At 41.7% G+C, this 25,975-nt stretch overlaps 1 protein-coding gene across 1 annotated transcript in view; it reads left to right on the plus strand.

Moving 5' to 3' along the window:
- cog4 (component of oligomeric golgi complex 4) overlaps window positions 1-25,975 on the plus strand; it is a 57,409-nt gene that overhangs the window by 23,836 nt on the left and 7,598 nt on the right. The window contains exons 5-17 of the mRNA XM_080843186.1: window positions 1,186-1,379; window positions 2,162-2,267; window positions 10,332-10,489; window positions 10,776-10,834; window positions 14,530-14,663; window positions 14,762-14,880; window positions 15,063-15,229; window positions 18,452-18,614; window positions 19,847-19,909; window positions 20,585-20,701; window positions 21,226-21,318; window positions 21,407-21,490; window positions 23,150-23,251. Coding sequence (XP_080699312.1) covers window positions 1,186-1,379; window positions 2,162-2,267; window positions 10,332-10,489; window positions 10,776-10,834; window positions 14,530-14,663; window positions 14,762-14,880; window positions 15,063-15,229; window positions 18,452-18,614; window positions 19,847-19,909; window positions 20,585-20,701; window positions 21,226-21,318; window positions 21,407-21,490; window positions 23,150-23,251 — 1,559 coding nt within the window. The remainder of the gene's footprint in view (window positions 1-1,185; window positions 1,380-2,161; window positions 2,268-10,331; window positions 10,490-10,775; window positions 10,835-14,529; window positions 14,664-14,761; window positions 14,881-15,062; window positions 15,230-18,451; window positions 18,615-19,846; window positions 19,910-20,584; window positions 20,702-21,225; window positions 21,319-21,406; window positions 21,491-23,149; window positions 23,252-25,975) is intronic.

Genomic DNA, 25,975 nt, shown 5'->3' on the forward strand with positions numbered 1-25,975 from the left:
CAATTCAACACACATAAAACCCTCTTCCTATGTGCAATTCAACACACATAAACACTCTTCCTATGGGCAATTCAACACACATAAAACACTAATCCTAAAAAGTTCTTGTGGATCAACTTCCTCTACAAAAAGGCTGAAAATTGGACTAAAGTTAGACTAAAGTTTTATTTAATTTGTCTTGGTTAGCCTCATGTGACTGGTACACAATCACAGGCTGAAGTTAGACTTAAGTTTTATTTAATTTGTCTTGGTTTGTCTTGGTTGGCCTCATGTGACTGGTACACACACACAGGCTGAAGTTAGACTTAAGTTTTATTTAATTTGTCTTGGTTTGCCTCAAGTGACTGGTACACACAGGCTGAAGTTAGACTAAAGTTTAAAAAAATTCTCTCCAAAGGGTTACAGTGCACTTATGTTTAGAGTAGACTTTAGCATTGAGATTTTAGCATTGTCAACTTAATTTAGGCTACAGAATATATTTTTCTTTGTCATCTATCTTCAATAACTACCTTCTATATCCTATTGTCTCTGTCAGTTAAAATAAATAAAAGCAGCTATAAATGTTTGCAGAATATCATATTGCAGCCAGCAGAAATGTTCATAATGTGTTTTTTTTATTATAATTTTACAATATCTCAGCACTTCTGAAAAAAGGGCTTACAGTTGATTTAAACAAAATAAATATGTTCATGCCATCATTACTATTCTCAGATTATTGATAGTGAGTTTGTGCTGAATATAAGCATAGGTAGCACTTTGGGATCGATGTGTTTAGATATGTGAAAAATGTTGAGGCATTCTCAAAAATGACAACCTCAAAAGTGTCTAATAGGCATCAGACTCCATAGGGTTCAAATATTTTTGGTTGTCTGTCGTGAAAAAGTACCCTGGTATAATTGTGTAATCAATAAATCTTATTACTGTGTTATGTTTATATATCCTTCTCATATCCTTTAAGAAATGGGTAACATATGTTCCACATTTTTTTTAAATGAACAAGTGACCAAATACATTTTGAAGGAACTGTAGGGGTGGTTTTTCTAAGTTCCATTTCTGGTTCCTTCACATATCATTTTTGTTTACATGGCACCACAGCAAGCCAGTGTCCTGGTAACTTGAGGTACATTTGACTGGACATACCCAAAAATGAAGTAATCTGGTGCTTGTCTTTGGTTTTCTTCTCAGGCAGTAGTGTGGAAACAAGCCTTGCCTTGTTGAAGGATGCAGAGGTGCAGCTTAAAGCTCTGGTGACCAAGCGTCTTGAGGAGGCCGTAGCTGCAGATGACCTCGCTCAGGTGGAGCGCTTCTTCAAGATCCTTCCTCTGCTAGGCCTGCATGACAAGGGTCTTGCACTGTTTGCTAATTACCTCAGCAATCAGGTATGCATGTGTGTTTGTGTGTCTCCATGTGTGTGTGTGTGTGTGTGTGTGTGTGTGTGTCTCCATGTGTGTTTGTGTGTGTGTGTCTCCAGGTGTTTTTGTGTGTGTCTCCATGTGTGTTTGTGTGTGTCTCCATGCATGTTTGTGTGTGTGTGTGTGTTTGTGTGTGTTTCCATGTGTGTTTGTGTGTGTCTCCATGTGTGTTTGTGTGTGTCCATGTGTGTTTGTGTGTGTCTCCATGTGTGTTTGTGTGTGTCTCCATGTGTGTTGGTGTGTGTATCCATGTGTGTTTGTGTGTGTCTCCATGTGTGTTTCTGTGTGTCTCCATGTGTGTTTGTGTGTGTCTCCATGTGTGTTGGTGTGTGTATCCATGTGTGTTTCTTTGTGTCCATCTGTGTTTCTGTGTGTGTATCCATGTGTGTTTGTGTGTGTCCATATGTGTTTCTGTGTGTGTCCATGTGTGTTTGTGTGTGTGTATCCATGTGTGTTTGTGTGTGTGTGTGTCTACGTGTGTGTTTGTGTGTGTATCCATGTGTCTTTGTGTGTGTATCCATGTGTCTCTGTGTGTGTATCCATGTGTGTTTCTGTGTGTGTATCCATGTGTGTTTCTTTGTGTGTATCCATGTGTGTTTCTGTGTGTGTATCCATGTGTGTTTCTGTGTGTGTATCCATGTGTGTTTCTGTGTGTGTATCCATGTGTGTTTCTGTGTGTCTCCATGTGCGTTTCATTAAAGCTCTGTCTTAGGAGGAACTTGTGTAACGTTCTGTATACACTTCTGCAGCTGGCGAGTAAAGCCCAGGACAATCTGATGTTGGCAGTCACTTCTGACGTAGGAGAAAGGAGAGCGCCCATGATCTTTGTAGACACTCTGACACTGCTGCTGGAAGGTACACACATCCACACAAACCCCACCCTTATCCCAGACATCCACACAAACCTCCACCCTAATCCCAAACATCCACACAAACCCCCACCCTAATCCCAAACATCCACACAAACCTCCACCCTAATCCCAAACATCCACACAAACACCCACCCTAATACCAAACATACAGAAACATTCACTCATGTTGAGGTTACTTTCACTGCATGAACTGAAATATAGGCTTTAATCAGTCAACAGTAATGCTGCTATCTCCATTTATCAAGTCATTTGTGAGGGTAATTTTGTACCAGAGATAAATGGAAACTCAGTCAGGCAATGGTAGAAAAATCCAAAGCTGTTTTATTTACAATGATGTGCATGAAGGGAGAGAGACCATAATTTGCAAGGCGTAACAGTGACACGCTGAACTCAGACCTCTGAACTCTAACACAAACACACACACAGTCCCAGGGACAGTCCATTTTCATCTCTAAGAGCACAGGGGTATGATGTACTCAGAGTCACACTGATATCATTAGAACATAAAGTTACACTTGAGAACACATACATTCAGGGATTCTTCTTCTTAACCCAAATTCTGAATTCAAGAATACTAAGGACTCTGGCCCTCATTCTCGATCATTTTCTGTAATTCTTCAGAAATGTTTCTTACTCGACTTCGTAAAAACAACGTAAGGGAAACGCTTCCGCTGCATTCCCGCACGCTTGAAAATGCGTTCATAAGCAGCCGAAATCTTCTCAGCTGTGTTCCCTCGGATTACTTTCCTAAATTGATGCGCGTTCTCGTGAAAGTAGATTTGCATACATACACGCCCCGCCAGCTCCTTATTAGGGCACGCAGCCATAGCCAAGTGTGCTGTCGGAATTTCCCAAATCCACACGAAAGCAACTCGTAATAGGTGTTCATTAATAAGGTGGAGATCTTTTCTTACGTTGAACTTCCGAAGTCCGTAAAACACATTTAAGAAGTCAGTTTAAAAAGAAATCGAAAAATAGCTACCATAAGTGTGAAGACAGGTCACGAATAGGAGTATAAATTTCAGTCAGTGCTGTCAGTCAAATCAGCCACCATAAGTGTGAAGGCTGGTCACCAGTAGGAGTATAAAATGCAGTAAGTGCATGTCATAGTTCATAGAGATTGGGTTTAGTGTTTATTTATTTATTCATTTACATTTGCAGTGTTCGTGTACATTTACATTCCGTCATTTAGCAGACGCCTATGTCCAAAGTGACGTACAAGGGAGAGAACAGTCAAGCTACGAGCAATAGAGACCTAGTGTAACAATAAATACTACCTCGTAGAATCATGACTATAAATGTGAAACGTAATTGTTAATGATACAAATATTCTCGTATTTATTATTATTATAATTATTTTAATCCGAGGATGTCTGTAGAGTTGACATGAACGCAATCACCGACGGGTTCTCACAAATTCAACCGTTTTAACACCAGAGTTTTTTCAAATGTCATTCCTCAACGCGATTCCTCAAATAACCACAAGAGGGCCCCGTAGAATCGCATTTGAGAATATTCCGGAAGAGTTACGACTGCTATTTCGCGTTCTGAAAGTCGTCTGAAGTTCAGAAGAAATCGCAGGTGAGAAAACTATGGAGAATGGCAAATGTTTTCCTAAATCCACCGAAGTGGAGTTCCTTCTGAAGTCCTTCTGAAAGTCTTCCCAACTGCTGTCGAGAATGAGGGCCTATGAGTCCTGAATCATGATTTTAGATCAATTCTGATTTACACTCACACATAACCATTTAAATGACTGTTAGCAACTTTATTGCAAATTTCAACTGTTGACTCAACATTGGGGTAATCCTAGAAATTGTCAGGCGGGGATTGAACCTGGTTAACTGTCAATATGCTCGATTTATTAAACAACAAAAAATCCAACACACAGGAGACAAACTTGACAGTGTTCAGATGGTTCCAAAAGCACAGAAGATAATCCAGAATCCCAAACGAAACGGCACAAAAACAGCAGTGCAAAAAACCCAAAAGACAATGTTCAAAAAATGGCAGTCCAAAATCCCAAGAGATACAAAACCAAAAACAGCAGAGAAAATCCAGAGGTAAAACAACGGAAAAGCTTCTTTCACGAGGCACAGAAGAAAATGCGGCAGAGAACCGCAAACCGAGAACAAGAGAACAATAGAACTCACTAGACTTGAGACACCTAACCTCGCAGAAAAGAACGAGTGAAAAAAAAACAGTACATATACCCTGCTTAACAAGCACAAACACAGAACAGGTGAGATCAGAGAATGAGAATCAGGTGGGAAACATAACAGGCAACAGGTGAGGCACACAAAGAAAACAAAGACACGTGAACACAGAAAACAAGTTCGTAACCAAGTCTCTCCACTAGATGGTGCCAAAGTTCCCACTAGTCATAGAATCACCGAGCGTGACAGTACCCCCCTCCTGATGGGCCTCTCCTGACGCCCTCTTGGGGATAAGAATGCTTCTGATGGAAGTCTCTGATGAGGAATTTGTCAAAAATGTTCCGGGCTGGAACCCATGATGCATTCCTCCGCACTGTAGCCCTCCCAGTCTACCAGGTACTGCATTCCGCGCCCCACCCGGTTAGCCTGGGAACGGTTGGTCTCCGCCGTGCGCAGCGGGATCTGCCGGGCTCTCCTCCAGGTCCGCCTACACCTCTGCATATAACGTTGGACAGACAACAGAGGAGGTTGGAAGCCAACCTGGCACTGGAAGGGAGAGAGGTTAGTAGCGGATGACTGGAGGGTGTTGTGCGCATATTCCGCCCAAGGCAGCCATGCGCTCCAGGAGGAAGCATTGTCTGCCACCAGTTTCCTCAGAGGGGACTCAAGCTCCTGGTTCAGCCTCTCCGTCTGCCCGTTGGACTGGGGATGGAAACCTGAGGAGAGACTGTCCGTTGCCCCGATGATTCTACAGAAAGACCGCCACACCCTGGAGGTGAACTGGGGCCCTCGGTCGGACACTTTATCCTGAGGAAGGCCAAAAACTCTGAACACATTATTAAAAATCAGTTTAGTTTCAAGGGCAGAAGGCAGTTTAGGAAGCGCAAGAAAACGACAGGCCTTTGAGAACCGGTTGATGATGACTAAAATTACAGAGTTACCTTCTGACACCGGAAGACCGGTCACAAAGTCCATAGAAATGTGAGACCATGGGCGGTGTGGGATAGGGAGCGGATGCAGCAACCCCTGAGGTTGCTGGTGGGGGTTCTTGCTCCGTGTGCAGACGGGACAGGCCCCAGCGAAGGACGCCACATCCTTGGCCATGCCAGGCCACCAGAAGCGTCTCCTAAGGAACTCCAGCGTTCGTTGTGCCCCAGGGTGGGCCGTGATGTGCGAGGCATGGCCCCACTGGAGCGTCTGGGTGCGCACGGATCGGGGAACGAAGAGGAGTCCGGGTCTTTCTGGTCCTGTGTTGGGTTCGTCCTGCTGCGCCCTTCGCACTTTGGCCTCGATTCCCCAGCGGATGGACGCCAAAATCCTGGAAGCAGAGATGACTGACCTCTCACCCCGATCCTGGCCTGCCGGGAGAATTGCCGGGACAAGGCAGCGGGCTTGATGTTTTTTGACCCCGGGCGGTAGGAGAGGGTGAAGTCAAAGCGACATAAAAAAAGGGACCACCGAGCCTGACGTGGATTGAGATGCTTCGCCACCTGGAGATACTCCCGGTTCTGGTGGTCGGTCCATACCAAGAATGGATGTTGCGCACCCTCCAGCCAGTGCCTCCATTCCTCAAGTGCCATCTTAACGGCAAACAACTCCCGATCGCCGACATCGTATCGGGACTCAGCGGGACTCAGCCGATGGGAGAAGAAGGCACAGGGGTGGATCTTCCCATCCGGAGCCTGCTGGGAAAGGATAGCCCCCACCCCCACCTCCGAGGCATCTACCTCAACATGAAGGGCAGGGCTGGGTCGGGAAGGACGAGAATGGGTGCTGACGAGAAGCGGGTCTTGAGTTCGCGGAATGCCTTGACCGCCCTAGAACTCCAAACAAAGGGACCCCTACCCTTCTTGGTAAGGGTGGATATTGGTTCCGCCACTGTGCTGAAACCCCTGATGAACTTCCTGTAAAAGTAAGCGACCCCCAAGAACTGCTGGACCCCCTTGATAGAGCTAGGAGGTTCCCAGTCCCTCACCGCTTTAGTTTTCCTCGGGTCCATCTCTATCTGGGCCTCTCGGAGGATGTAACCCAGAAATGCAACCTCAGACTTATGGACCTCACACTTTTGGGGCTTTACAAAAAGGTGGTTCTTGAGAAGCCTCTGGAGCACCTGTCGAACGTGCAGGCTGTGTTCCTGCAATGAGCTAGAAAAGATTAAAATATCATCCAGATAGACGAAAACGAAACGGTTAATCATATCACGGAGACAATCATTAATAAGGGCCTGGAAGACAACTGGAGCATTAGTAAGACCGAAAGGTAAGACCTGCCATTCGTAGTGGCCTGATGGTGTATTGAAGGCCGTCTTCCATTCGTCCCCCTTCCGGATGCGAACCAGGTGGTAGGCATTTCGCAAATCCAGCTTTGTGAAGATGGTTGCCCCTGCCAGTAGGTCGAAGGCCGAAGACATCAGAGGAAGAGGGTAGCGGTTTTGGACGGTGATCTTGTTCAAGGCCCTATAGTCAATACAGGGCCTCAGGGTCCCGTCCTTCTCTCCCACGAAGAAAAAGCCTGCTCCAGCAGGGGATGTGGAGGGGCGAATGAAGCCAGAGGCCAGCGCATCCCGGATGTAGTCGTCCATGGCCTTCCGTTCTGGACGGGAAAGAGAAAAAATCCGCCCACGAACGGGCTGGTGCCCAGATGCAGCTCGATCGATCCAGATACTCCGCGGGAACCTGAGATAGTTCAGAAGGATCAGGAGGATGTGGCAAGTCACCCAGTCGACATGGGGGTTATGGCGGTTCAGCCAGGGGTAACCTAAAATGACAGAAAACTCAGGGGAACAGATTAGGTTCAATTCAATCTCCTCACAATGATTACCTAACTGTAATCTCACCTGAGAAGTCACCCGGGTCACACTGCCGTTCCCCAGAGCTCGTCCATCAAGTCTTGTGATTGCCAGAGCCTTATCAAAGGTGACGAGGGGAATCTTGAGCCTCCGTGCTAGGCCTTCGTCAATAAAATTGCCAGCCGCTCCTGAGTCCAACAGAGCCTGGCAAGAATAGTCTGTTACCCCCCAGGAGATGGAAACTGGGAGGTATACCGCCTGATCGGGAGGATAAGGTTGCGCCCGTCACAACTCTCCCCCGGTCGGACGGACATGGCCTTTTCCCTGAAGCTCGGGGCAGGAAGAGCGGCGGTGACCTAGCTCACCTTAGTATAAGCAGCGGCCCTCACGCAGTCGCCGCTCTCTCTCCATGGTTGACAGTCAGGATGCTTCTATCTGCATGGGTTCAGGATCGTCCTGGACCGGAGAACGCCAAGAGCCTCCCTCTGGTGTCTTCTGGAAGGGCCCCTGATACCGGCGGCGCTCCCTCATCCAAGTGTCCAACCAGATGGCGTGGGCGATCAGGGGCTCGAGATCGGTGGGGCAGCCCACAGAGGCTAGCCCGTCTTTCAGGGAGTCTGAAAGCCCGTGATGGAAAGCAGTAACCAGGGCATGCTCATTCCATTCACTCTCCTTGGTGAAGGAGGGGCGGGGTTAACTGGTGCTGGATGCTGTTGCCGTGTTGCCCCAGCCTGGACCAGTTGTTGCAACCTCTGCTCATGGCAAACTAAATCCTCCCGCTGGCGCACAAGATCTTCTTGCTGGCGATTAAAATTCTCACCCTGTTGCACCAATGCCTGCTCATGTTGCTCCAGGCGTGCTTGAGAGCGAAGAATCACCACCATCATGTTCTCCACCTTCTCCCATCGCTGTTCGGAAACTTCCGCTGGTTCCATTATGTCTGCAAAGTTCCGTCAGGCGGGGATTGAACCCGGTTAACTGTCAATATGCTTGATTTATTAAACAACAAAAAATCCAACACACAGGAGACAAACTTGACAGTGTTCAGATGGTTCCAAAAGCACTGAAGATAATCCAGAATCCCAAACGAAACGGCACAAAAACAGCAATGCAAAAAACCCAAAAGACAATGTTTAAAAAAACGGCAGTCCAAAATCCCAAGAGATACAAAACCAAAAACGAGGCACAGAAGAAAATGCAGTAGAAGAACCGCAAACCGAGAACAAGAGAACAATATAACTCACTTGACTTGAGACACCTATCCTCGCAGAAAAGAACGAGTGAAAAAAAAACAATACATATACCCCGCTTAACAAGCACAAACACAGAACAGGTGAGAACAGAGAATGAGAATCAGGTGGGAAACATAACAGGCAACAGGTACACAAAGAAAAAACAGACACGTGAACACAGAAAACAAGTTCGTAACCAAGTCTCTCCACTAGATGGCGCCAAAGTTCCCACTAGTCATACAATCTGTCACAGAGCGTGACAGAAATGAGTTTAATGGTCTAATGTTGGTACTGCTGCTGGAGAAATAAAACAATACAGGGCATTTCACGCACTATAGTTAATTGAATAAGAAGCACAGGGCATTGACCAGAGGTCACTAATAGGTGGTCCGTATCTGGACCCAGACGCCATCCTATCCGGACCCGGACCTATAACTGAGAATTATTATCTTTTGACGGAAAATTTCTTTTTAACCCTTCCAGCCCCAAGGTGCCCCTTGGGGCAGTAAGTTGTATTTTGATTAATAGATTTTAAAATCTCTGAGTTGTTGTCCTACAAACATGAAACTAACACCTACACCCTTTTCTTTTAAAATATTTACAGTTTGAAACTAAAATATAAATAATCTCTTTGTAAGGAGAATATAACTAATCCTTTGCACATTTCAGTCTGTGAGTGAGGTTTAAGGAGCCTACGACCCGCCCATTAGCAAATGACAACCTATGATAAGGAAATGGTAATTCAGTGATTACTATTGGGTCATGATGTGTCTAGAAAACCTGTAGAGGGGAGAGTGCCACAAAGACATTCAAGGGCCATTACGTGCTGGCCATTGTCTTTGACCAAGGTGGCCCAGAATGTTCACACCTCTCTCATCAATATGCATTTTGATCTAAGTGAAGAAAAGTGTCACTTTCTATATTACTTATAATTAGTATAGAAACCACACACACTTTTTGAATGCTAAACTCACCTTTTTGGAGCAAACACCTTTGTTTACAAGGTTCAGAGTAAAAAAGAAAACTTCCAAAATATTTACAATGAGTTTTTGGACAAAGTCTGAGCACCTCTAAAACTAGATTTCATTTTAGTGTCTTTATATTTCATTTTTATACAAAACTTTGTTTTACTACATTCCTTTTACTCTCATTGTATTATTGCTGATTTGTTCTAGAATATAATCATAAATGCCACTTTTGCCTCATGGTTTTTAGTTAGATGAAATATACAAAAATATCAGGCATGGCAAACTACCTAACAGAGTCAAAAAAAGCCCTTGGGGTTGGAAGTGTTAAACCGGAACTGGTTTAGTGGCCCAGGAAACTCAAAGACCTGCATTTGTTGTAAATAATCTCACGTGATGCTACTCAGCGAATCAAATCTCCATTCCAAAAAGCATTGTGACTTGAGTCCGTGAGTAAGATAAACACTCAATGGAGAGACGAGACGAGAGACAGTAGTCGGAGAAATAATTGAGAGAGAAAAGTAATTTCACATGTCGTGCTCTAAAAAGAGAAAAGTATACAGCTAAAACAGAGCTTTTAAACAAGAAAGGACAGACTATTACACATTCATTCTTCCCACGGGCAGTTCAAAACATGTCTCAAATGTTCCGAGACTGTGGCGATTATTAAAAACGGCAGAAGAGCCACTATGAGAAGAAGCACAAATCTTTTGAGCAAACATACCCACTCAAATCAGAACTGAGGGCACAGAAAATAAGCTTCAATTACCATAGCAACCACCATGACTACCCTAGCAACCACCTCAATTACCCTAGCAACCACCTAACAACCGGTTTATTGGTCTGTGCTGTGTATCTGTGGTATGTCCTGTTTTATGTTTGTATCCATTTGCTTGTGTGTCTTGGTAGGAATCGCCCGTGTTATTGAGACCCATCAGCCTATTGTGGAAACATATTATGGCCCAGGACGAATGCACACACTCCTCACTCACCTTCAAGCAGAGTGTGACAAGCAGGCCCAGAGTGTGGTGGACAAGTTCATCCAGAATAGAGACTACCAAATTAAGGTGAGTGTTTGTAGTTGTTTGTGTAAAACACACCAAGGTATGTTTTTATACTATATTACAAATATATCACTGATGGAAAAGTTAGAGATTATGGTGGGAAATGTTTCTGGAACACGTATTTTAAATTGACTCTGGGACTATCAGACGTGGGTGTGACGTCACTGCCGCCCCTGTTCTTCTATGTCTATGCATATTGTGTTGATTGGGTATGGGTAGTTTAATAACTTCTGATGTGTCTTTGTTGATCAAATTGTTTGTTTGTAATGTCTGTATGTGTGTATTGCAGTTTCAGGTGGTCCAGGCCAGCATGCTGAAGGGTGTGTCCACAGAGAGAATCGTGCTCAGGTGATGAAATTTAACATTAGAATTACTGTAACAATGTTGAGACAGAAACTAATGGAGACGAGGGGGAGACAGCCAAGACCCATTGTCTGTTAAACTTTAGAAAGCCTTTATGTTACGGCATACCCAAAAAGGACAATTAGAAAAACATTCCAATCAAATCTTCAGAGAGACTGTGTTAGTAGTTAGGTTGATATCTAGCTCCTATAGTAGTGTGCCGCACCAGCACATGCATGCAAATAGAACTGTGGAGTTTCTTGTGGCCGTCAATTTTTTTATCGCGAGATTAACGTTATTTTTGGCCTCGCAAACTGTGTAGTAGGCTAACGGTACGGTTTCAGTGAATGGTGAGCACAAATCTGCGCGATACTGCGAAATGAAAGATAAAAAGTTTACCTTTAAAAGTTGTGTTGTGCAAAAGAAGCAAGCGTCACTGTTTGAAAATGTCAACAGGCAGCTGGCTGAAAACAAGAAGTAGTAGGCTTACCTTTTATTGGTAACCTAACTGTTACAGTTCATTGTTTTTGAAATAAGAGGCCTGACTTCTATGTTCACAGCAAACTTGAAAAAAAGAAAATATTAAGCCATGGTTTAACTGTACTATAGGCTGAGTCCTTGTTTATCTGAAATGTGCACTTTATAATTTAATTAAGAATTGAAGGGACATTTAGAATAGATACAAATTTGCGATTATAAGACATAGTTACTATGACAAAAATGTGATTTATCGCGATTAAATATTTTAATCATTTGACAGCACTACTCAAATGTAATGCACACGCCACCTCAAGACCATGCGCAGAAGTATGCATGTTTTACCATCAAGAATATAAAAAAAAATACTATTATATGCTAAGAAGCATATTTAGCCTGATTAGAATGTGTTTGCACTGTTGATACTTGAGGCCCATGGCCAGTTAAGTGGCTTGATACCATTACTTTCATGTGCATAATGCTGTGCGATATAACAGAGACACTATCACGCTGGGCTGTCATGTTTATAATGCTGTGCAATATAACAGAGAACACTATCATGCAGGGCTGTCATGTGCATAAAACTGTGCAATATAACAGAGAACACTATCATGCAGGGCTGTCATGTGCATAATACTGTGCAATATAACAGAGAACACTATCATGCAGGGCTGTCATGTGCATAATACTGTGCGATTGTGAGTGACCGCATCGGCCAGCCCACGATTAGGGATGTGGACTTGGAGATTGGTGGAAAAAACAATTGCCAGAGCAGTGGTTCACGTTTTCAATGCAAAAAAGATTTATTTTCTTTCCCAGTTAGGAATTTTAGCAAAAGCAATCAAAGCACAAAAACAAAGTACTTTAGAAAAAACAAAATTCCGTAATCCAATAGCTCAACACGATTACCTTAGTACACAGCTCCTCTCAGCAGGAAAGCTGTCCTTCTACCTTAACCTCCCGAATCACACTGAGCTAGCCTCTTAAGAAGGCCTACCTATTGCCACTGATTGGTCTAATAGGGCTGACCCATGAATATGGGGAAACATAAATCTTGAGACTATATTCACTAAACCATTCAATCATGAATTATACATTTACATAACATATGTCCATATGTAAATCCCTCCAACACTATTTAACCCAATACCAAATCACCCTACAATGCATAGTAATTACAAACGTGAAATGTGAACATGACAAACACCCCTGTGACCTAATGCCCCGCTCCCTCCACTGGTGACACACTGTAAAAGTGACATTCCAACGCGAGCGCGCTTTCGCGATGGGACCAGTATGTGCGTGAGCGTGAGAACAAGGAAGTGTGAGTACATGTTAACCAGTTTATGAATTCTATTGTAATGCACAGGGTAAATGAATGAGATGATTGGTTAACAGTATGTATATCAGTATAATTGAGCAACAGCAGGTGTATGCAAATATCATGTATGACTGTTGTATATCGCGACAGACCAAACAATTCACCAAATTTGCGGTAAACACCCGACACCATTACCAACTCAAACAGAGGAACAAACAAGCACAACAAACCCACAAAACACCCCACAACACTCTCGTCAATGTTCATTGTTCACATATTATGTGACCTTCGGACGGATGCTGTGTAATGGTGGCTGCGTGCGTGCGTGTGTGTGAATGAATGGAGTCACGTCCCTTACTCCCGCATTTCGCGGTAAAACCGTGCGCAATGTTTGAAACAGTGAGAAGGGGAAATGTTCAGCTTCTCACAGCGGTATAACAGAGACATTATCACGCAGGGCTGTAATGTTTATAATACTGTGCGATATAACAGAGAACACTATCATGCAGGGCTGTCATGTGCATAATACTGTGCGATATAACAGAGACACTATCACGCTGGGCTGTCATGTTTATAATGCTGTGCGATATAACAGAGAACATTATCATGCAGGGCTGTCATGTGCATAAAACTGTGCAATATAACAGAGAACATTATCATGCAGGGCTGTCATGTGCATAAAACTGTGCGATATAACAGAGAACATTATCATGCAGGGCTGTCATGTGCATAAAACTGTGCGATATAACAGAGAACATTATCATGCAGGGCTGTCATGTGCATAAAACTGTGCAATATAACAGAGAACATTATCATGCAGGGCTGTCATGTGCATAAAACTGTGCGATATAACAGAGAACATTATTATGCAGGGCTGTCATGTGCATAAAACTGTGCAATATAACAGAGAACATTATCATGCAGGGCTGTCATGTGCATAAAACTGTGCGATATAACAGAGAACATTATTATGCAGGGCTGTCATGTGCATAAAACTGTGCAATATAACAGAGAACATTATCATGCAGGGCTGTCATGTGCATAAAACTGTGCGATATAACAGAGAACATTATTATGCAGGGCTGTCATGTGCATAAAACTGTGCGATATAACAGAGAACATTATCATGCAGGGCTGTCATGAGCATAAAACTGTGCGATATAAGAGAACATTATCATGCAGGGCTGTCATGTGCATAAAACTGTGCGATATAACAGAGAACATTATCATGCAGGGCTGTCATGTGCATAAAACTGTGCGATATAACAGAGAACATTATCATGCAGGGCTGTCATGTGCATAAAACTGTGCGATATAACAGAGAACATTATCATGCAGGGCTGTCATGTGCTTAAAACTGTGCGATATAACAGAGAACATTATCATGCAGGGCTGTCATGTGCATAAAACTGTGCGATATAACAGAGAACATTATCATGCAGGGCTGTCATGTGCATAATACTGTGCGATATAACAGAGAACATTATCATGCAGGGCTCCAACTCTTCAGTCCAGTGGAATTCAGCAGCATACAGATCTTGGGTATTACATTAGGCAGCTGAACTAATGATAGGCTTATTATATTATTAAGGCAGAGGAAATAAGTACTGAAAACAATGGCTATTACAGTGATGAAACTAAACCTGTTTAATACAGAAATAGACCAAAGTTTACAAGAAACCAACACATGCCAGAGAGAGCAGCATCCCCATTACTAGGAAGCTGTCATATCAACTGTCTAAGCCTCACATCACATATGGATTAGCAGGCTTTACGCTACAGGTTCAAAATGTCCTTTTTTATATGCTTTTGGACAGCTTTCCCCTCTCATCGCTTGTCTTTTGAAAAATATTAAGGCATCTGATATTACATCTGCTGATATTACATCTTTGTTTTGCTATAGGGAATTAGATGCTGTCCTATCAGAAGTCACTCTTATGAACTCTAGATCGGAGCTTTATCTCCGCTTCTTAAGGAGACGCATGTTGGCTGACTTTGAAGTGGCAGATGCTACGACTGCTGATGGTGTTTCTCAGGGTAAGATACGCCAATCTTAGTCTTTCTGTGAAAAGAAATTAAGGTTTTTGCTCTTTGTTTCATATTATTCAGTTATTTGTGTGTATGTGTGTTTGTAGAGCATCTGCAGGATGTGGAGTGTCTATTGAAGGAGTGTGAGTTGAGCCGTCGTATGCAGGAGTTGATTGGCTGTTATATACCCATGGAGGAGTACTACATGAGAGAAACTGTCAACAAGGTATGCTTGGTGTTACTTTGACCTTACTTTGACCTTTGCACAACCTTAAATTATGAGTTTTAATTTCTATTCAGTTTTCCAATAAACGAATTGTTTAAAAATGTAAAAAATATATCTTCTTAAATGTGAGTGTTGCCTCAGTTAGTACTGAACATGTCTGCATTTGTTTGTGTCCGTCTCAGGCGGTTGCCATGGACAACTGGGAGGTGGGTCAGATGACGTCCAGCATGGTGGACGATGTTTTTTACATTGTGAAGAAGTGCATAGGCCGCGCCCTGAGCAGCAACTCTTCTGACTGCGCATGTGCTATGATCAATCTAGCCACAAATCTTCTAGAGAATGACTTCAGGTATGCTCACTCTTTTAAGTCCAAGCAGAACAGCCTTATAAATGAATAATTCAATGAAATTTTATTTATATAGCGCCAAATCAATAGAATTGTCTCAAGGCTCTTTACAGAGCCCCCTTAGAGCAAGCACAATAGCGACATGGGCAAGAAAAAACTCCCTGTTAGTCAGGAGTTGAGCATTCAGCAGGGATAACCACGTGGTGGATTTCTGACGTCTGAGGAAATGATGGAAGTTTTGCACAGGTTGACTCCTCTCATCACCTCTGGTCTAAACATGCTCTTGTACATATGCAGACTAAGTGGCACCTAATAATCTAAGTCACACACACAGAAACACAGAAAAGCCATGTTCCTTCTTTCATAAGCACATGATTCATCCAAGGAATACAAGGCACTTGATTCATATATTCTTAAGTCACTAACAGTGCTTGGAAATGGTCTCCATGAATGAGAAGCAGTGTTTCCACATCCATTAGCATTTGATTCATGCTATAAGAGAGAGAAACTTTTATGTTCGTAGACATTCATTTGATAAACAGATAAGGGGATACATCTAGGTAGGTCATTAACGTTAGGTAATACGGCCACTTTATCAGTATCAATATAGGCATTAGCAAAAGGATATACGTAGAAGGAGAGGGAGAGGCTGAGAGAGAGGCTGCCTGGTCAGGTGTATGGGAATTTAATTAGTATTTAGTTTTGTTAAATTATGTTTTGATATTTTTGGCTGACATGGTGCATGCGGACTATAGTTAGGATGGCCGGGATGGCAGGATACACAACAGTGCCCAACATTCGTCGTATGCTGTACCCGGGATCCATAAAGGCACTCTTTCACGGTACAACATACGTGAATTAATAGCAAAGTTGATTAGGTAGATTAAAAGAATGTCACTCTTAATCATAACTCGTAATCTTCCTACTAAACATATTGTGGCAACTACTACAACTTTCAACTACTTGAAACAGTAGTATATTAGACACATTATTCTTAATGTATAAAACCTATTTGCACTACAGGTCAATCACGTTCTAGCGTGATGGCTTTATTAATAACCTACTAGGGCTATCAAACACTAAAACTAAATCTGATTACATGAATTGGTATTAATTACTCTTAATATAATAATAATATTAATAATAATAATAGTAATAATAATTTATTGGCTGGGCGAAGCATTTAACAATCGGTCAGATTTGCCATTGACGTGAATTGACCCAAGTAAACCAACCTTGGCAATGTGATGATGATAATAATTGGCAAGTCAGTGTACAACCAAAATTATTTTGAAACTGTTATTGTAAGGTAAAATTGTTACATAATGCTGCTTTAAGATCAGTTTATAGTGGCAGTTTGGTTCAAAAGTCACAATGCAAGTTTATTGTGCAATAATAATAGGAAGGTCAAAAGACGAGAGGAGTGTGGGTAGGAGGGTGAAGTGGGTGAGGGAAGAGTGGGCGGGGTCCTTCAGGATGCACCGTGTGTCAAAGATGGCCAACTGGATCGGAGAGCTTTCCAGTCGTGTTCTTTATCTGCTGTCGGCACCAGGGGAGGCCTTGCAGTTCCCAAGCCACACCGTCAGAAGGCTCTCTATGGTGCTTCTGTGGAGCGTGATCCTACTGGTCAGAATGCTCTCTATGGTGCTTCTGTAGAATGTACAGGATGGGCGGGTGGAGACTCCCCTTCTTCAAGTGCAGCAGGAAGAGGACACACAGAATGCAGCTGCCAGAGTTCTTACCAAAACCAAAAGAACTGGCCACACTGTTGCACTAGACTGCATTGCACATCATACTTTGGCAACTGAGTATGTTCTCTTGGTAAATTGAAAACCCATAAAAACTTGTATAAAGGCCACAAGTATTGTTCACGATGACAACCTTTTTGAGGAAATATTGGGAGAGAGTTACGTTCCATTATTGGGATAAGGTATTCTCACTGTTTGCCTAGCCACATTTTAATCTAATATATTAATAAAGCTACTTCAGACACACGTCAGCTTCAATAGTTTTTTAGCCCCCCAACAAGTGGCCAGAAGATGACGCTGTTGCAATACATTTCTATGTTACAAGCACACAATAACTAAGTAATGTACTTCTGTGGATCTATACTGGTTCCTCCTGACTCCTCCCACATCCTCCATTCTCAAAATATTTTTATAGTATAGTATGCGAAAATATTGAACACTTTGCTATTTTGATACAAATGACATGACTATTTTATAAGGCACATCAAATTAAAAAATACTATTCTGTATTTCTAATACATATTTTACATGCATGTATTAGAAATACTGCCCATCCTGGTTCACATGTCACCTTTTATGACTGACTTAATACTGTAGTCTTGCATATTATCCCATCAATTGTAGAGCTATCTAGAGCTAATAGGCTGAAATTAACCAATCTGATTTGTTCAATTGTAGATAAGTTGCTAAAGTTACCTCTTTATGCCACTTTATACCACTGCCTTCCATGCACAAAAAAAACCTGTTTTAAATCTCTTTCGGCCGTTTGATTTGCTAAAAAGAAAAGCTTGGATGGCCTTGTAAGTTGTTGTTCCTGTTATGTTAGATATTTAATCCTGTGCTTTCTTTATAGAATGAGTTTTGTTATTAAGATTAGTGACAAGATCGCCTACTAGCTGGCTGGCTTGCTAACTAGTTTTCTAGTCCATCTTTTTATTCTATTTCCACACACCACGCCACATCCACTCAAGGCGAGGCAACCGTTTTCCATCGCTGGCATGTATCTGTACCATGAGTGTGATTACAGTTTTTAATGGGATACGTATGTTAAAGAGGAAAATTACTTCCAGGTCGGAAAAAATGCTATCCTATGTATAGACTGCACCCAAGTATTAACCACAGGGCTGCAGAAATGTTACAAAATCAATGTAGAAACCATAGTTAATATTTGCAGGCCATTTTTCATCTTTAATTGGTCACTTCTTGTGCAACTGGTACTGACACAATGTGTTGTTGACAATTTCTTTGTTCTATGAACTTTGGAGAATGTATAAGTCAAAATGTTTCTTCTTGTGTGTGTGATTGTGTGGTGTGTGTGTGTGTGTGTGTGTGTGTGTGTGTGTGTGTGTGTGTGTGTGTGTGTGTGTGTGTGTGTGTGTGTGTGTGTGTGTGTGTGTGTGTGTGTGTGTGTGTGTGTGTGTGTGTGTGTGTGTGTGTGTGTGTGTGTGTGTGTGTGTGTGTGTGTGTGTGTGTACAGAGAGGTACTTGTCTCTAGGTTGCGTATGGGTTATCCCAGCAGCACTTTAGCAGACCTCCAGAGGGGGATGAGCAGTGCTGTCATTCTAATGCAGAGCAGTCTTCAGCATGGGAAAATTCACACACACATCGAGAGCCAGGAACAGGCCAAGAATGCCTACCTTGTGAGTACCCTCAAACTATAATAAATGGACCCTGGTATGGCAATGGCACGGAGGCGATTCTCCATATAAAAAGCCATTTGTTAACTTTTCCTGCTCTGTCTGTCTCTGACCGTGGTTGGAGATAGCAGGGGAGACTTTGTTAAATGCTCCAGGGCCGAAGTTTACTGTTCATAACTTCGGGTTAATTCCCTATTCCTTTACTCTGCTGCTGGTTAACAAATAAACGCCACTGTATTCTGTACTCTGAGGATTAATTCATTACACACCGATATAAAGGTACAGCACATATGTTTTGCTCCGGTCGCTCACACAAAACCATTCCCGAGAATCACCTCTCTTTCTCGCTCTCTCTCCCTCGCTCTGCCACACCCACCCTGTACGTACGGCTCTTAAAGGAGCCGCACCATTTTACAACACATAGTACCGCCCCAATTTTTTTTAAGCTGTTATTTTAAGGTAAAACTGCTTATCCTAACCCTAATCCTGAAGTATAATTGTTGCATACTGTTACTTTAAAATTAACGTTATTGTGTTGTCATTTCAAGTAGACAAGTTTAAAAATAAACTGCTATTTAGCTAGCACAGCTACCAAGCAAGCTTCTAGCCAGTTTAGTTAACGTTATCCGATGGCTGTGTGTACATATCTCCTCATATGCAGCCTTAAGAACACGACAGTACACATTCAGTTAATAGATCACAGACAATTGACATTGTTATTTTGGCTTTTAATGAGCAAACATCCCATTCAAGTAGCTCAAGTAACGGCACATTCGTTTGTGTCAAAACATCTGCTCTGCCTTATAGACACAAACTTGTCATGTAAACACTAATTATTTAATCTCAGCACCTTCATCTAAAAATAGGTTTTTGGAAACTATGTGTTTACAGTTGCTCATCGGAGGAGTAAAGTGGTTGAGATGGGGCCTATGAAATTAAAATGTTCAAACCCAATTTAAATGTGAAATAAAAACAGTAGTGAAGACAAACTCTACTTCATGTTATACTATCTCTCTTTCAAAGCCAGTGTTTTTATTTAAGATAATCTTTTCCTATAATCTGTTGCCTGGATTGTAGTAACTGCCAGGTGGCAAATAACATGTATCCTAGAATTCAGACATTATCTGTCTGAATTAATATTTCTTGTTTTCACCAGGTGTTATTGGCGTAGATGATTATTAATGGTAGTAATGTGTTGAAGTCCTAGTTCTGTTTCCCAATGGCTGTCGTCCTAGGTGACCCTCAACAATGTGGATGTTTGCAGTGAGAACATCAGCACACTGAAGAAGAACTTGGAGGTACAGATGACCCAATCTTGTTCTGACATATCACACACATGACACTAAAGAACCCTGTGGACCTTTTAACTGGATTTGTATTCCTATTGGCTAAGACATTGGCTATGGCAGTAAGGCAGTAACTGTGGCATAGTATCTGTGAAATTAGCATAACTCCTAGAACCCAATCATTCAAATTATAATGTTTTAAAGATGATCTATTAAATATTGAATTTTGATCACACATCTATAAAATGCTGCTATAATACAACCTGACCTGTAATGTAGTTGTTATTGATTTTACCAATTATAATGACCTCATCAGGAATTGGAACATCTTGCCATCATATTAAGCCGTCTCTCAAGAGCTAACACATTTAAAAATGCTAAATTTCAATATTTTAGTTAATAATCTATCTGCTTCAGCCTGTGTTTCCGATTGTTTATTTGTCTTTGCATTCAAGCACATGATTCAGAAGTGTGGGAACAGGCCGTAAGGGGAGAATGGATTTTCATCTACGATGTACAATCTAAAAGTTCTAAGACTGTTCCTGTCGAGATTGAATGGACTAAAATGTATATCAGAAGTTCCAATGCCTCCTGCCATTCTAATGACTACTTAAAGTTAGCCAGCCCTTGTCAGGCGCCCGGTGTGTGTTCTCTGACTGACACTCTCTTTTTTTCTGTCCTTCTCAGAGCGATTACTCCAAGCTTTTAAATCAAGGGGCGGGATCTGAACATGCTCAGGCCAAGATTGACAGCTGTTTAATGGACATGGTGAACACATCTAGCAAGTTCAAGGATCTGCTTCAGGTGACATGTGTTTGCATTATTAAGTCTCTAGCAAGTTCAAGGATCTGCTTCAGGCGACATGTGTGCATTATGTTAATATGAAGTTTCTAGTTATTATGATATTATTCATTTCATGCCAAGGAAAGATAAAGGCATCTGTCATTCTCACTAGCTACCCAGAGTATTCCCTATATAGTTCAATTCAATTCAATTTTATTTATATAGCGCCATAACAATACAAATACCTCTAGGCGCTTTACAGAGCCCAGAGCTGGAACAATATAGTGTTGTGCTCTAGAATGGAAATCCTGTAATAATGTAAGAACATCATGATAATGTACAACATGGCCAAGATGCATGAAGTTAGCACAGTGGTGAGCTTTTATCTGGGCCAACGCTGCTGCTGTTTGTGTTGGCTGTTAGTTGCCTTATTTTTTATTATTATTATTTACAAACTGTGACATTGTGTTTGTGTATGTATGTATGTGTGTGTGTGTGTTTGTGTGTGTGTGTGTGTGTGTGTGTGCATGCGTGCGTGTGTGTAGGAAGGTTTATTGGAGTTGAATAACTCTGCCATCAAGTCTCAAGTAAAGCCCTGGATCACCAACTTCCTGTCTTTCTCACATAACATTGAAGAGGTATCTGTCTGTCATATACGTACACAAACAAACTTACTGGGTCGTTTAAATATATTATGTGTAAATTCCGTTGATGTTACTTTTCTAGGAGGAGTTTGGGGAGTATGAGGCCAACGACCCCTGGGTCCAGCAACTCATTGTCCAATTAGAGCAGCTCATGGCGGAGTTCAAGGTATGAACTGAAGCTCAGACCACCAATTGACCTTACGCTGGGAGTTTGATTGACAGGCCACTTTCAATTCTTTGTTAGAAAGATGGAAAGTAGTTATGGAACATGTTATACAGACAGCAGCTATAGACCAACTCAACTTAGGTAGAAAATTGTTAAATGGAACGGTTGCCAACGTGTACAGTACAGTGTTGTGCGTTCTAACTTTTACGTACTCTACCATTAGCGTTAGCTAACTAGTGATAGTTAATGTAGCTGTTCCAACAGTAACCAACTAGATGGACACAATAAACTGGTGAACGAATGTTACAGAAACAAACCCTTAAAGCAGCACAACAGAGTTCTTCCCCTAGTGGCTAAACCTAGCGAAACCCAGTGGCGTGCACAGACATTTTGGGGGGCAGGTGCTCAGGGGGGAAGGGAAGGGCAATTTTTTCTGCCACAAATAAATGTGTTAATTTATGTTGCCTGACAAAACCTATACAACAGAAAACGTTCGTCCTAACACATTTGCAGATTTGCAATTGCAAACTTACCGAAATCATTTGTAGCCTAATAAGCCTATGGTCATCCTTGCGTTATCTGTCATTGGGCTATACAGCGTAAAACTTTATCAGGTGACCAGTCGGCTAAAAATGCTTAGTTGTTTGTTGCTGTATGAGACATTTTACTGCACAACAAAATGATTAGGCTACACGTTGGGCTTAGAGGGCAAACTATACGATTTGACTTGATCTGTATGTTACCTGGCTTGTGGGAACACGGGAGAAAATGCCTGTCTGCGACCGTGCCTGCTATGCTGGAGACGCTTCTGTTTACTGTGCCAGCGCGAGTGCACGTGACAAAGGTAGAGAATTGAGTCTGGTCTGTGAAAGGGGGACGTGGTTCATTTTTGGGCATTGTTTCAGTCGTTTTTAATCGCTTAGGTTTTTAAAAGATCATTTCAAAACCGGCCTCAGTAAAATGTTAATAATATATAAAAAAAAAAAAATAATAATAATTTTCAAAAGGGCATTTTCGTTGATAAAGGGCAAAAGTCCTGGTGCGTTAGCACCACATAGTGTCTATGTGTGCACGCCACTGGTGAAACCTGTTGAAATTTGCTTTCCTCGTTTATAACGAGCGAGTCAACAACTCTGCTAACACAGTTAAACCAAGTGCAGGACAAGACAAAGCAGGACGGCAAATAAACAACTTACTAATCCAGCAGAAAGATGGCTAGCTCTGATTCGAACTTGTGTCTTTCAAATCTCGCCAACAAGTAAAAGCTGTTCCGATAGTGACTAGTGCCGGAAAGCAAGTACTTCCGCCCAGGAACTGGCGGCTCCAGAAATCCTACATAGCGCAGTCATTTTCCTACAGACCCCCATGGCAATGGCAGAGAGGCCATTCTTCATATTAAAAGTCATTTTAGAGGCACATTTTTTTTCAAGCTGTTATTTTAAGGTAGAATTATTACACAATGTTACTTACTTGCACAAAAAATGGACTCATACATTCACTGCACAGTGTTATTGGTTGTAATCGGTGGGCCTGGCTAAATTGCTGCCAGTGAAAGGTCTCGCACCTTTACCTCATAACTATTCATTGCTAAGTCTGTACATTTACAATAATCCAGTGATTGATGTTTTTCTTCTGTTTTCTTTGTGACACCCTTCCCAGGACTCACTTTCACTAGCTATTTTTGACGCTCTGACCAGTTTGATGATGAACTTCATTTCGATGGAAATGGAGAAGACCGTGTTTAAATGCACCTTCAGCAGGGTCAGTTGGGTACCACTATTCAACTTTCTTTCCAAAATCAGGGTCTGCGATATGAGGGGTCTATGATGAAGTTATTGATGTTCTAAATCAGGGTCTGTGATATGAAGCTATTGAGCATTTTATTCATTTAAGGGACACTTTGTCCAATGTCACTCAGCATACTATATGGGCCATTCTACCGAATTCGGGTAATATGCAGTCCCTCAACAATAAAAACTATTTACAAAACAATTAGGTATTCAGGCATAGATATTTACTAAGAAAATGTTATGGTCTATATAAACCCAATGCATTAAATGAGATAGTGATAAGCTAAATATATCCAAAATCATCATTTATAGGGTACTTTCTATTGGGAAGTAGCTGTCCCCAACCCTGACATCTAAATGTCAATGTTGATTTTTTTTCAATGATTTAATTTCAAAGATCTTTATGATTGGGTGGGTTGAAACAGAACTTGGAATATTTAGATTTATTGTGGGTTTAATTTTTAAATCAATTAACTCTACTCAAAAAATCATGTCCCTAGTTTTCATGTCACTACCGAAACACAAGAGTTTTAGTCCATTGGCTGAGCCTGTGTTTTAGCCACGACCCTGCATTTTTGAACATACACTGTGTGCACAATTATTAGGCAAGTTGTATTTTTGAGGATTAATTTTATTATTGAACAACTACAGTGCTCTCGGTCAATACAAAATGTCAATAACCTCAAACCTGAATATTTAAGAAAGTAAAAGTGAGGTTTTGGTTTTCTTAGGAGAATATCTATGTCTGCACAATTATTGGGCAACTATGAGTGTGCATAATTATTATGCAACTAAATGAAAAACAACAAATTTCCCATCTCACTTGTCTATTTTCATCTGTTTAAGTAAGAATAATACACAAACAGCTCAAAATATACAAATAAACATTTCTGACATTTAAAAAAATAAAAATAATTGACCAATAAAGTCACCCTTCTTTTCAATAACAGTAACAAGCCTTCCATTCATTGAGTCTGTCAGTTTCTTGATCTGTTGACGATCAACGTTTTGTGCAGCAGCAACCACAGCCTCCCAGACACTGTTCAGAGTGGTGTACTGTTTTCCTGCACTGTAAATCTCCTGTTTAAGAAGGCTCCACAAGTTCTCAATAGGGTTTGGGTCAGGTGAGGAAGGGGGCCATGTATTATTCTTTCATCTTTAAGGCCTTTACTGGCTAGCCACGCAGTGGAGTACTTCGATGCATGCGCTGGAGCATTGTCCTGCATAAAAATCATGGTCTTTTTGAAAGATGCAGACTTTTTCCTGTACCACTGCTTGAGGAAAGTGTCTTCTTAAAACTTGCAGTAGGTTTGAGAGTTGATTTTGAGTCCATTTCACTAATTTCAACCCAAAACGGTCCAATTAGCTCATCTTTAATAATACCAGCCCATACCAGTACCCCACCTCCAACTTGCTGGCATCTGAGTCGAAGTGGAACTCTGCCCGTTACTGATCCAGCCACGGGCCCAGCCATCTGGTCCGTCAAGAGACACTCTCATCTCATCAGTCCATATCACCTTTGAAAAATCTGTCTTCAGATAGTTCTTGGCCCAGTCTTGACGTCTTAACTTATGTGTCTTGTTCAGTGGTGGTCGGGTTTAAGCCTCCCTTACCTTGGCCATGTCTCTGAGCACTGAACATCTTGTACTTCTGGGCACTCCAGGTAGGTTGCAAGTCTGGAATATGACAGCACTGGATGATAATGGGTTCCTGGTAGCTTTACATTTGATTCTTCTCAAATCTTTGGCAGTTAATTTGCGTCTTTTTTTCTCAACACGTTTCTTGTGACCCTGTCGACTATTTGCAACAAAACCTTTGACGGTTCTGTGTTCACGCGCCAATATCTTAATAATTTCAAGAGTGCTGCATCCCTCTGAAAGACTTTATACAATGTTTGTCTTTTCAGAGTCAGTTAAATCTCTTTTTTGGCCCATTTTGCCTTAGGAAAAGAAACTGCCTAATAATTATGCACACCTTGATATAGGGTGTTGATCTCCTTAGGCCACACCCTCCCTCATTTCACAGATACATAACACCTGATATGCTTACATCCAATAAGCATTCAAGTTTATACAGCTTGGAGTTGGAAAATTTGCATAAAAATTATGATATGGTCAAAATACTCACTTGCCTAATAATTGTGCACACAGTGTACAGTGACACTGCATCCCTGTCCCTCATGGTTGAATGGTAAGTAGCTTAATCCCATAGTTTTTATATAAATGTGTTCCAAAGTCTGAAAATCGACGTGTAACCTTAAGAATTGTCACTACCAAACCCATGTTTTCTTCAATTAAGTAAACCTTTTGGGGTTTAATGCTAAATCTTATGTTTGTATGTGTGTACACCTCTTCAAAGATTTGTTTGCAAGCCGTGTGCTTGCTAGAATTCTTTATTTATGCTTAAAGTTAGCTAGAATTGTCACTACCGAAACAGTCACTACCGAAACATAAGGTAGTGACCAGATGATTTCGGTAGTGACAAAATGAAATGGTAAGTAGTTCAATCCCATAATTTTTAAATAAATGTGTTGTGTGGAATTAAGGGCGGACCAGAGCACCTTTTGGAAGATTTTGGGAGAGAAACGAACATCCATCCAACAGTGCAGTCACTAACGAAACAGTGCAGTCACTACCGAAACAGATAAATTGAACTGGAAAATTTGTTAAAAATTTCATTTTTATGGATTTCATTG

This window comes from Sprattus sprattus (genome assembly GCF_963457725.1).
Source record: "Sprattus sprattus genome assembly, chromosome: 8".
NCBI classification, from domain to species: Eukaryota; Metazoa; Chordata; class Actinopteri; order Clupeiformes; family Clupeidae; genus Sprattus; species Sprattus sprattus.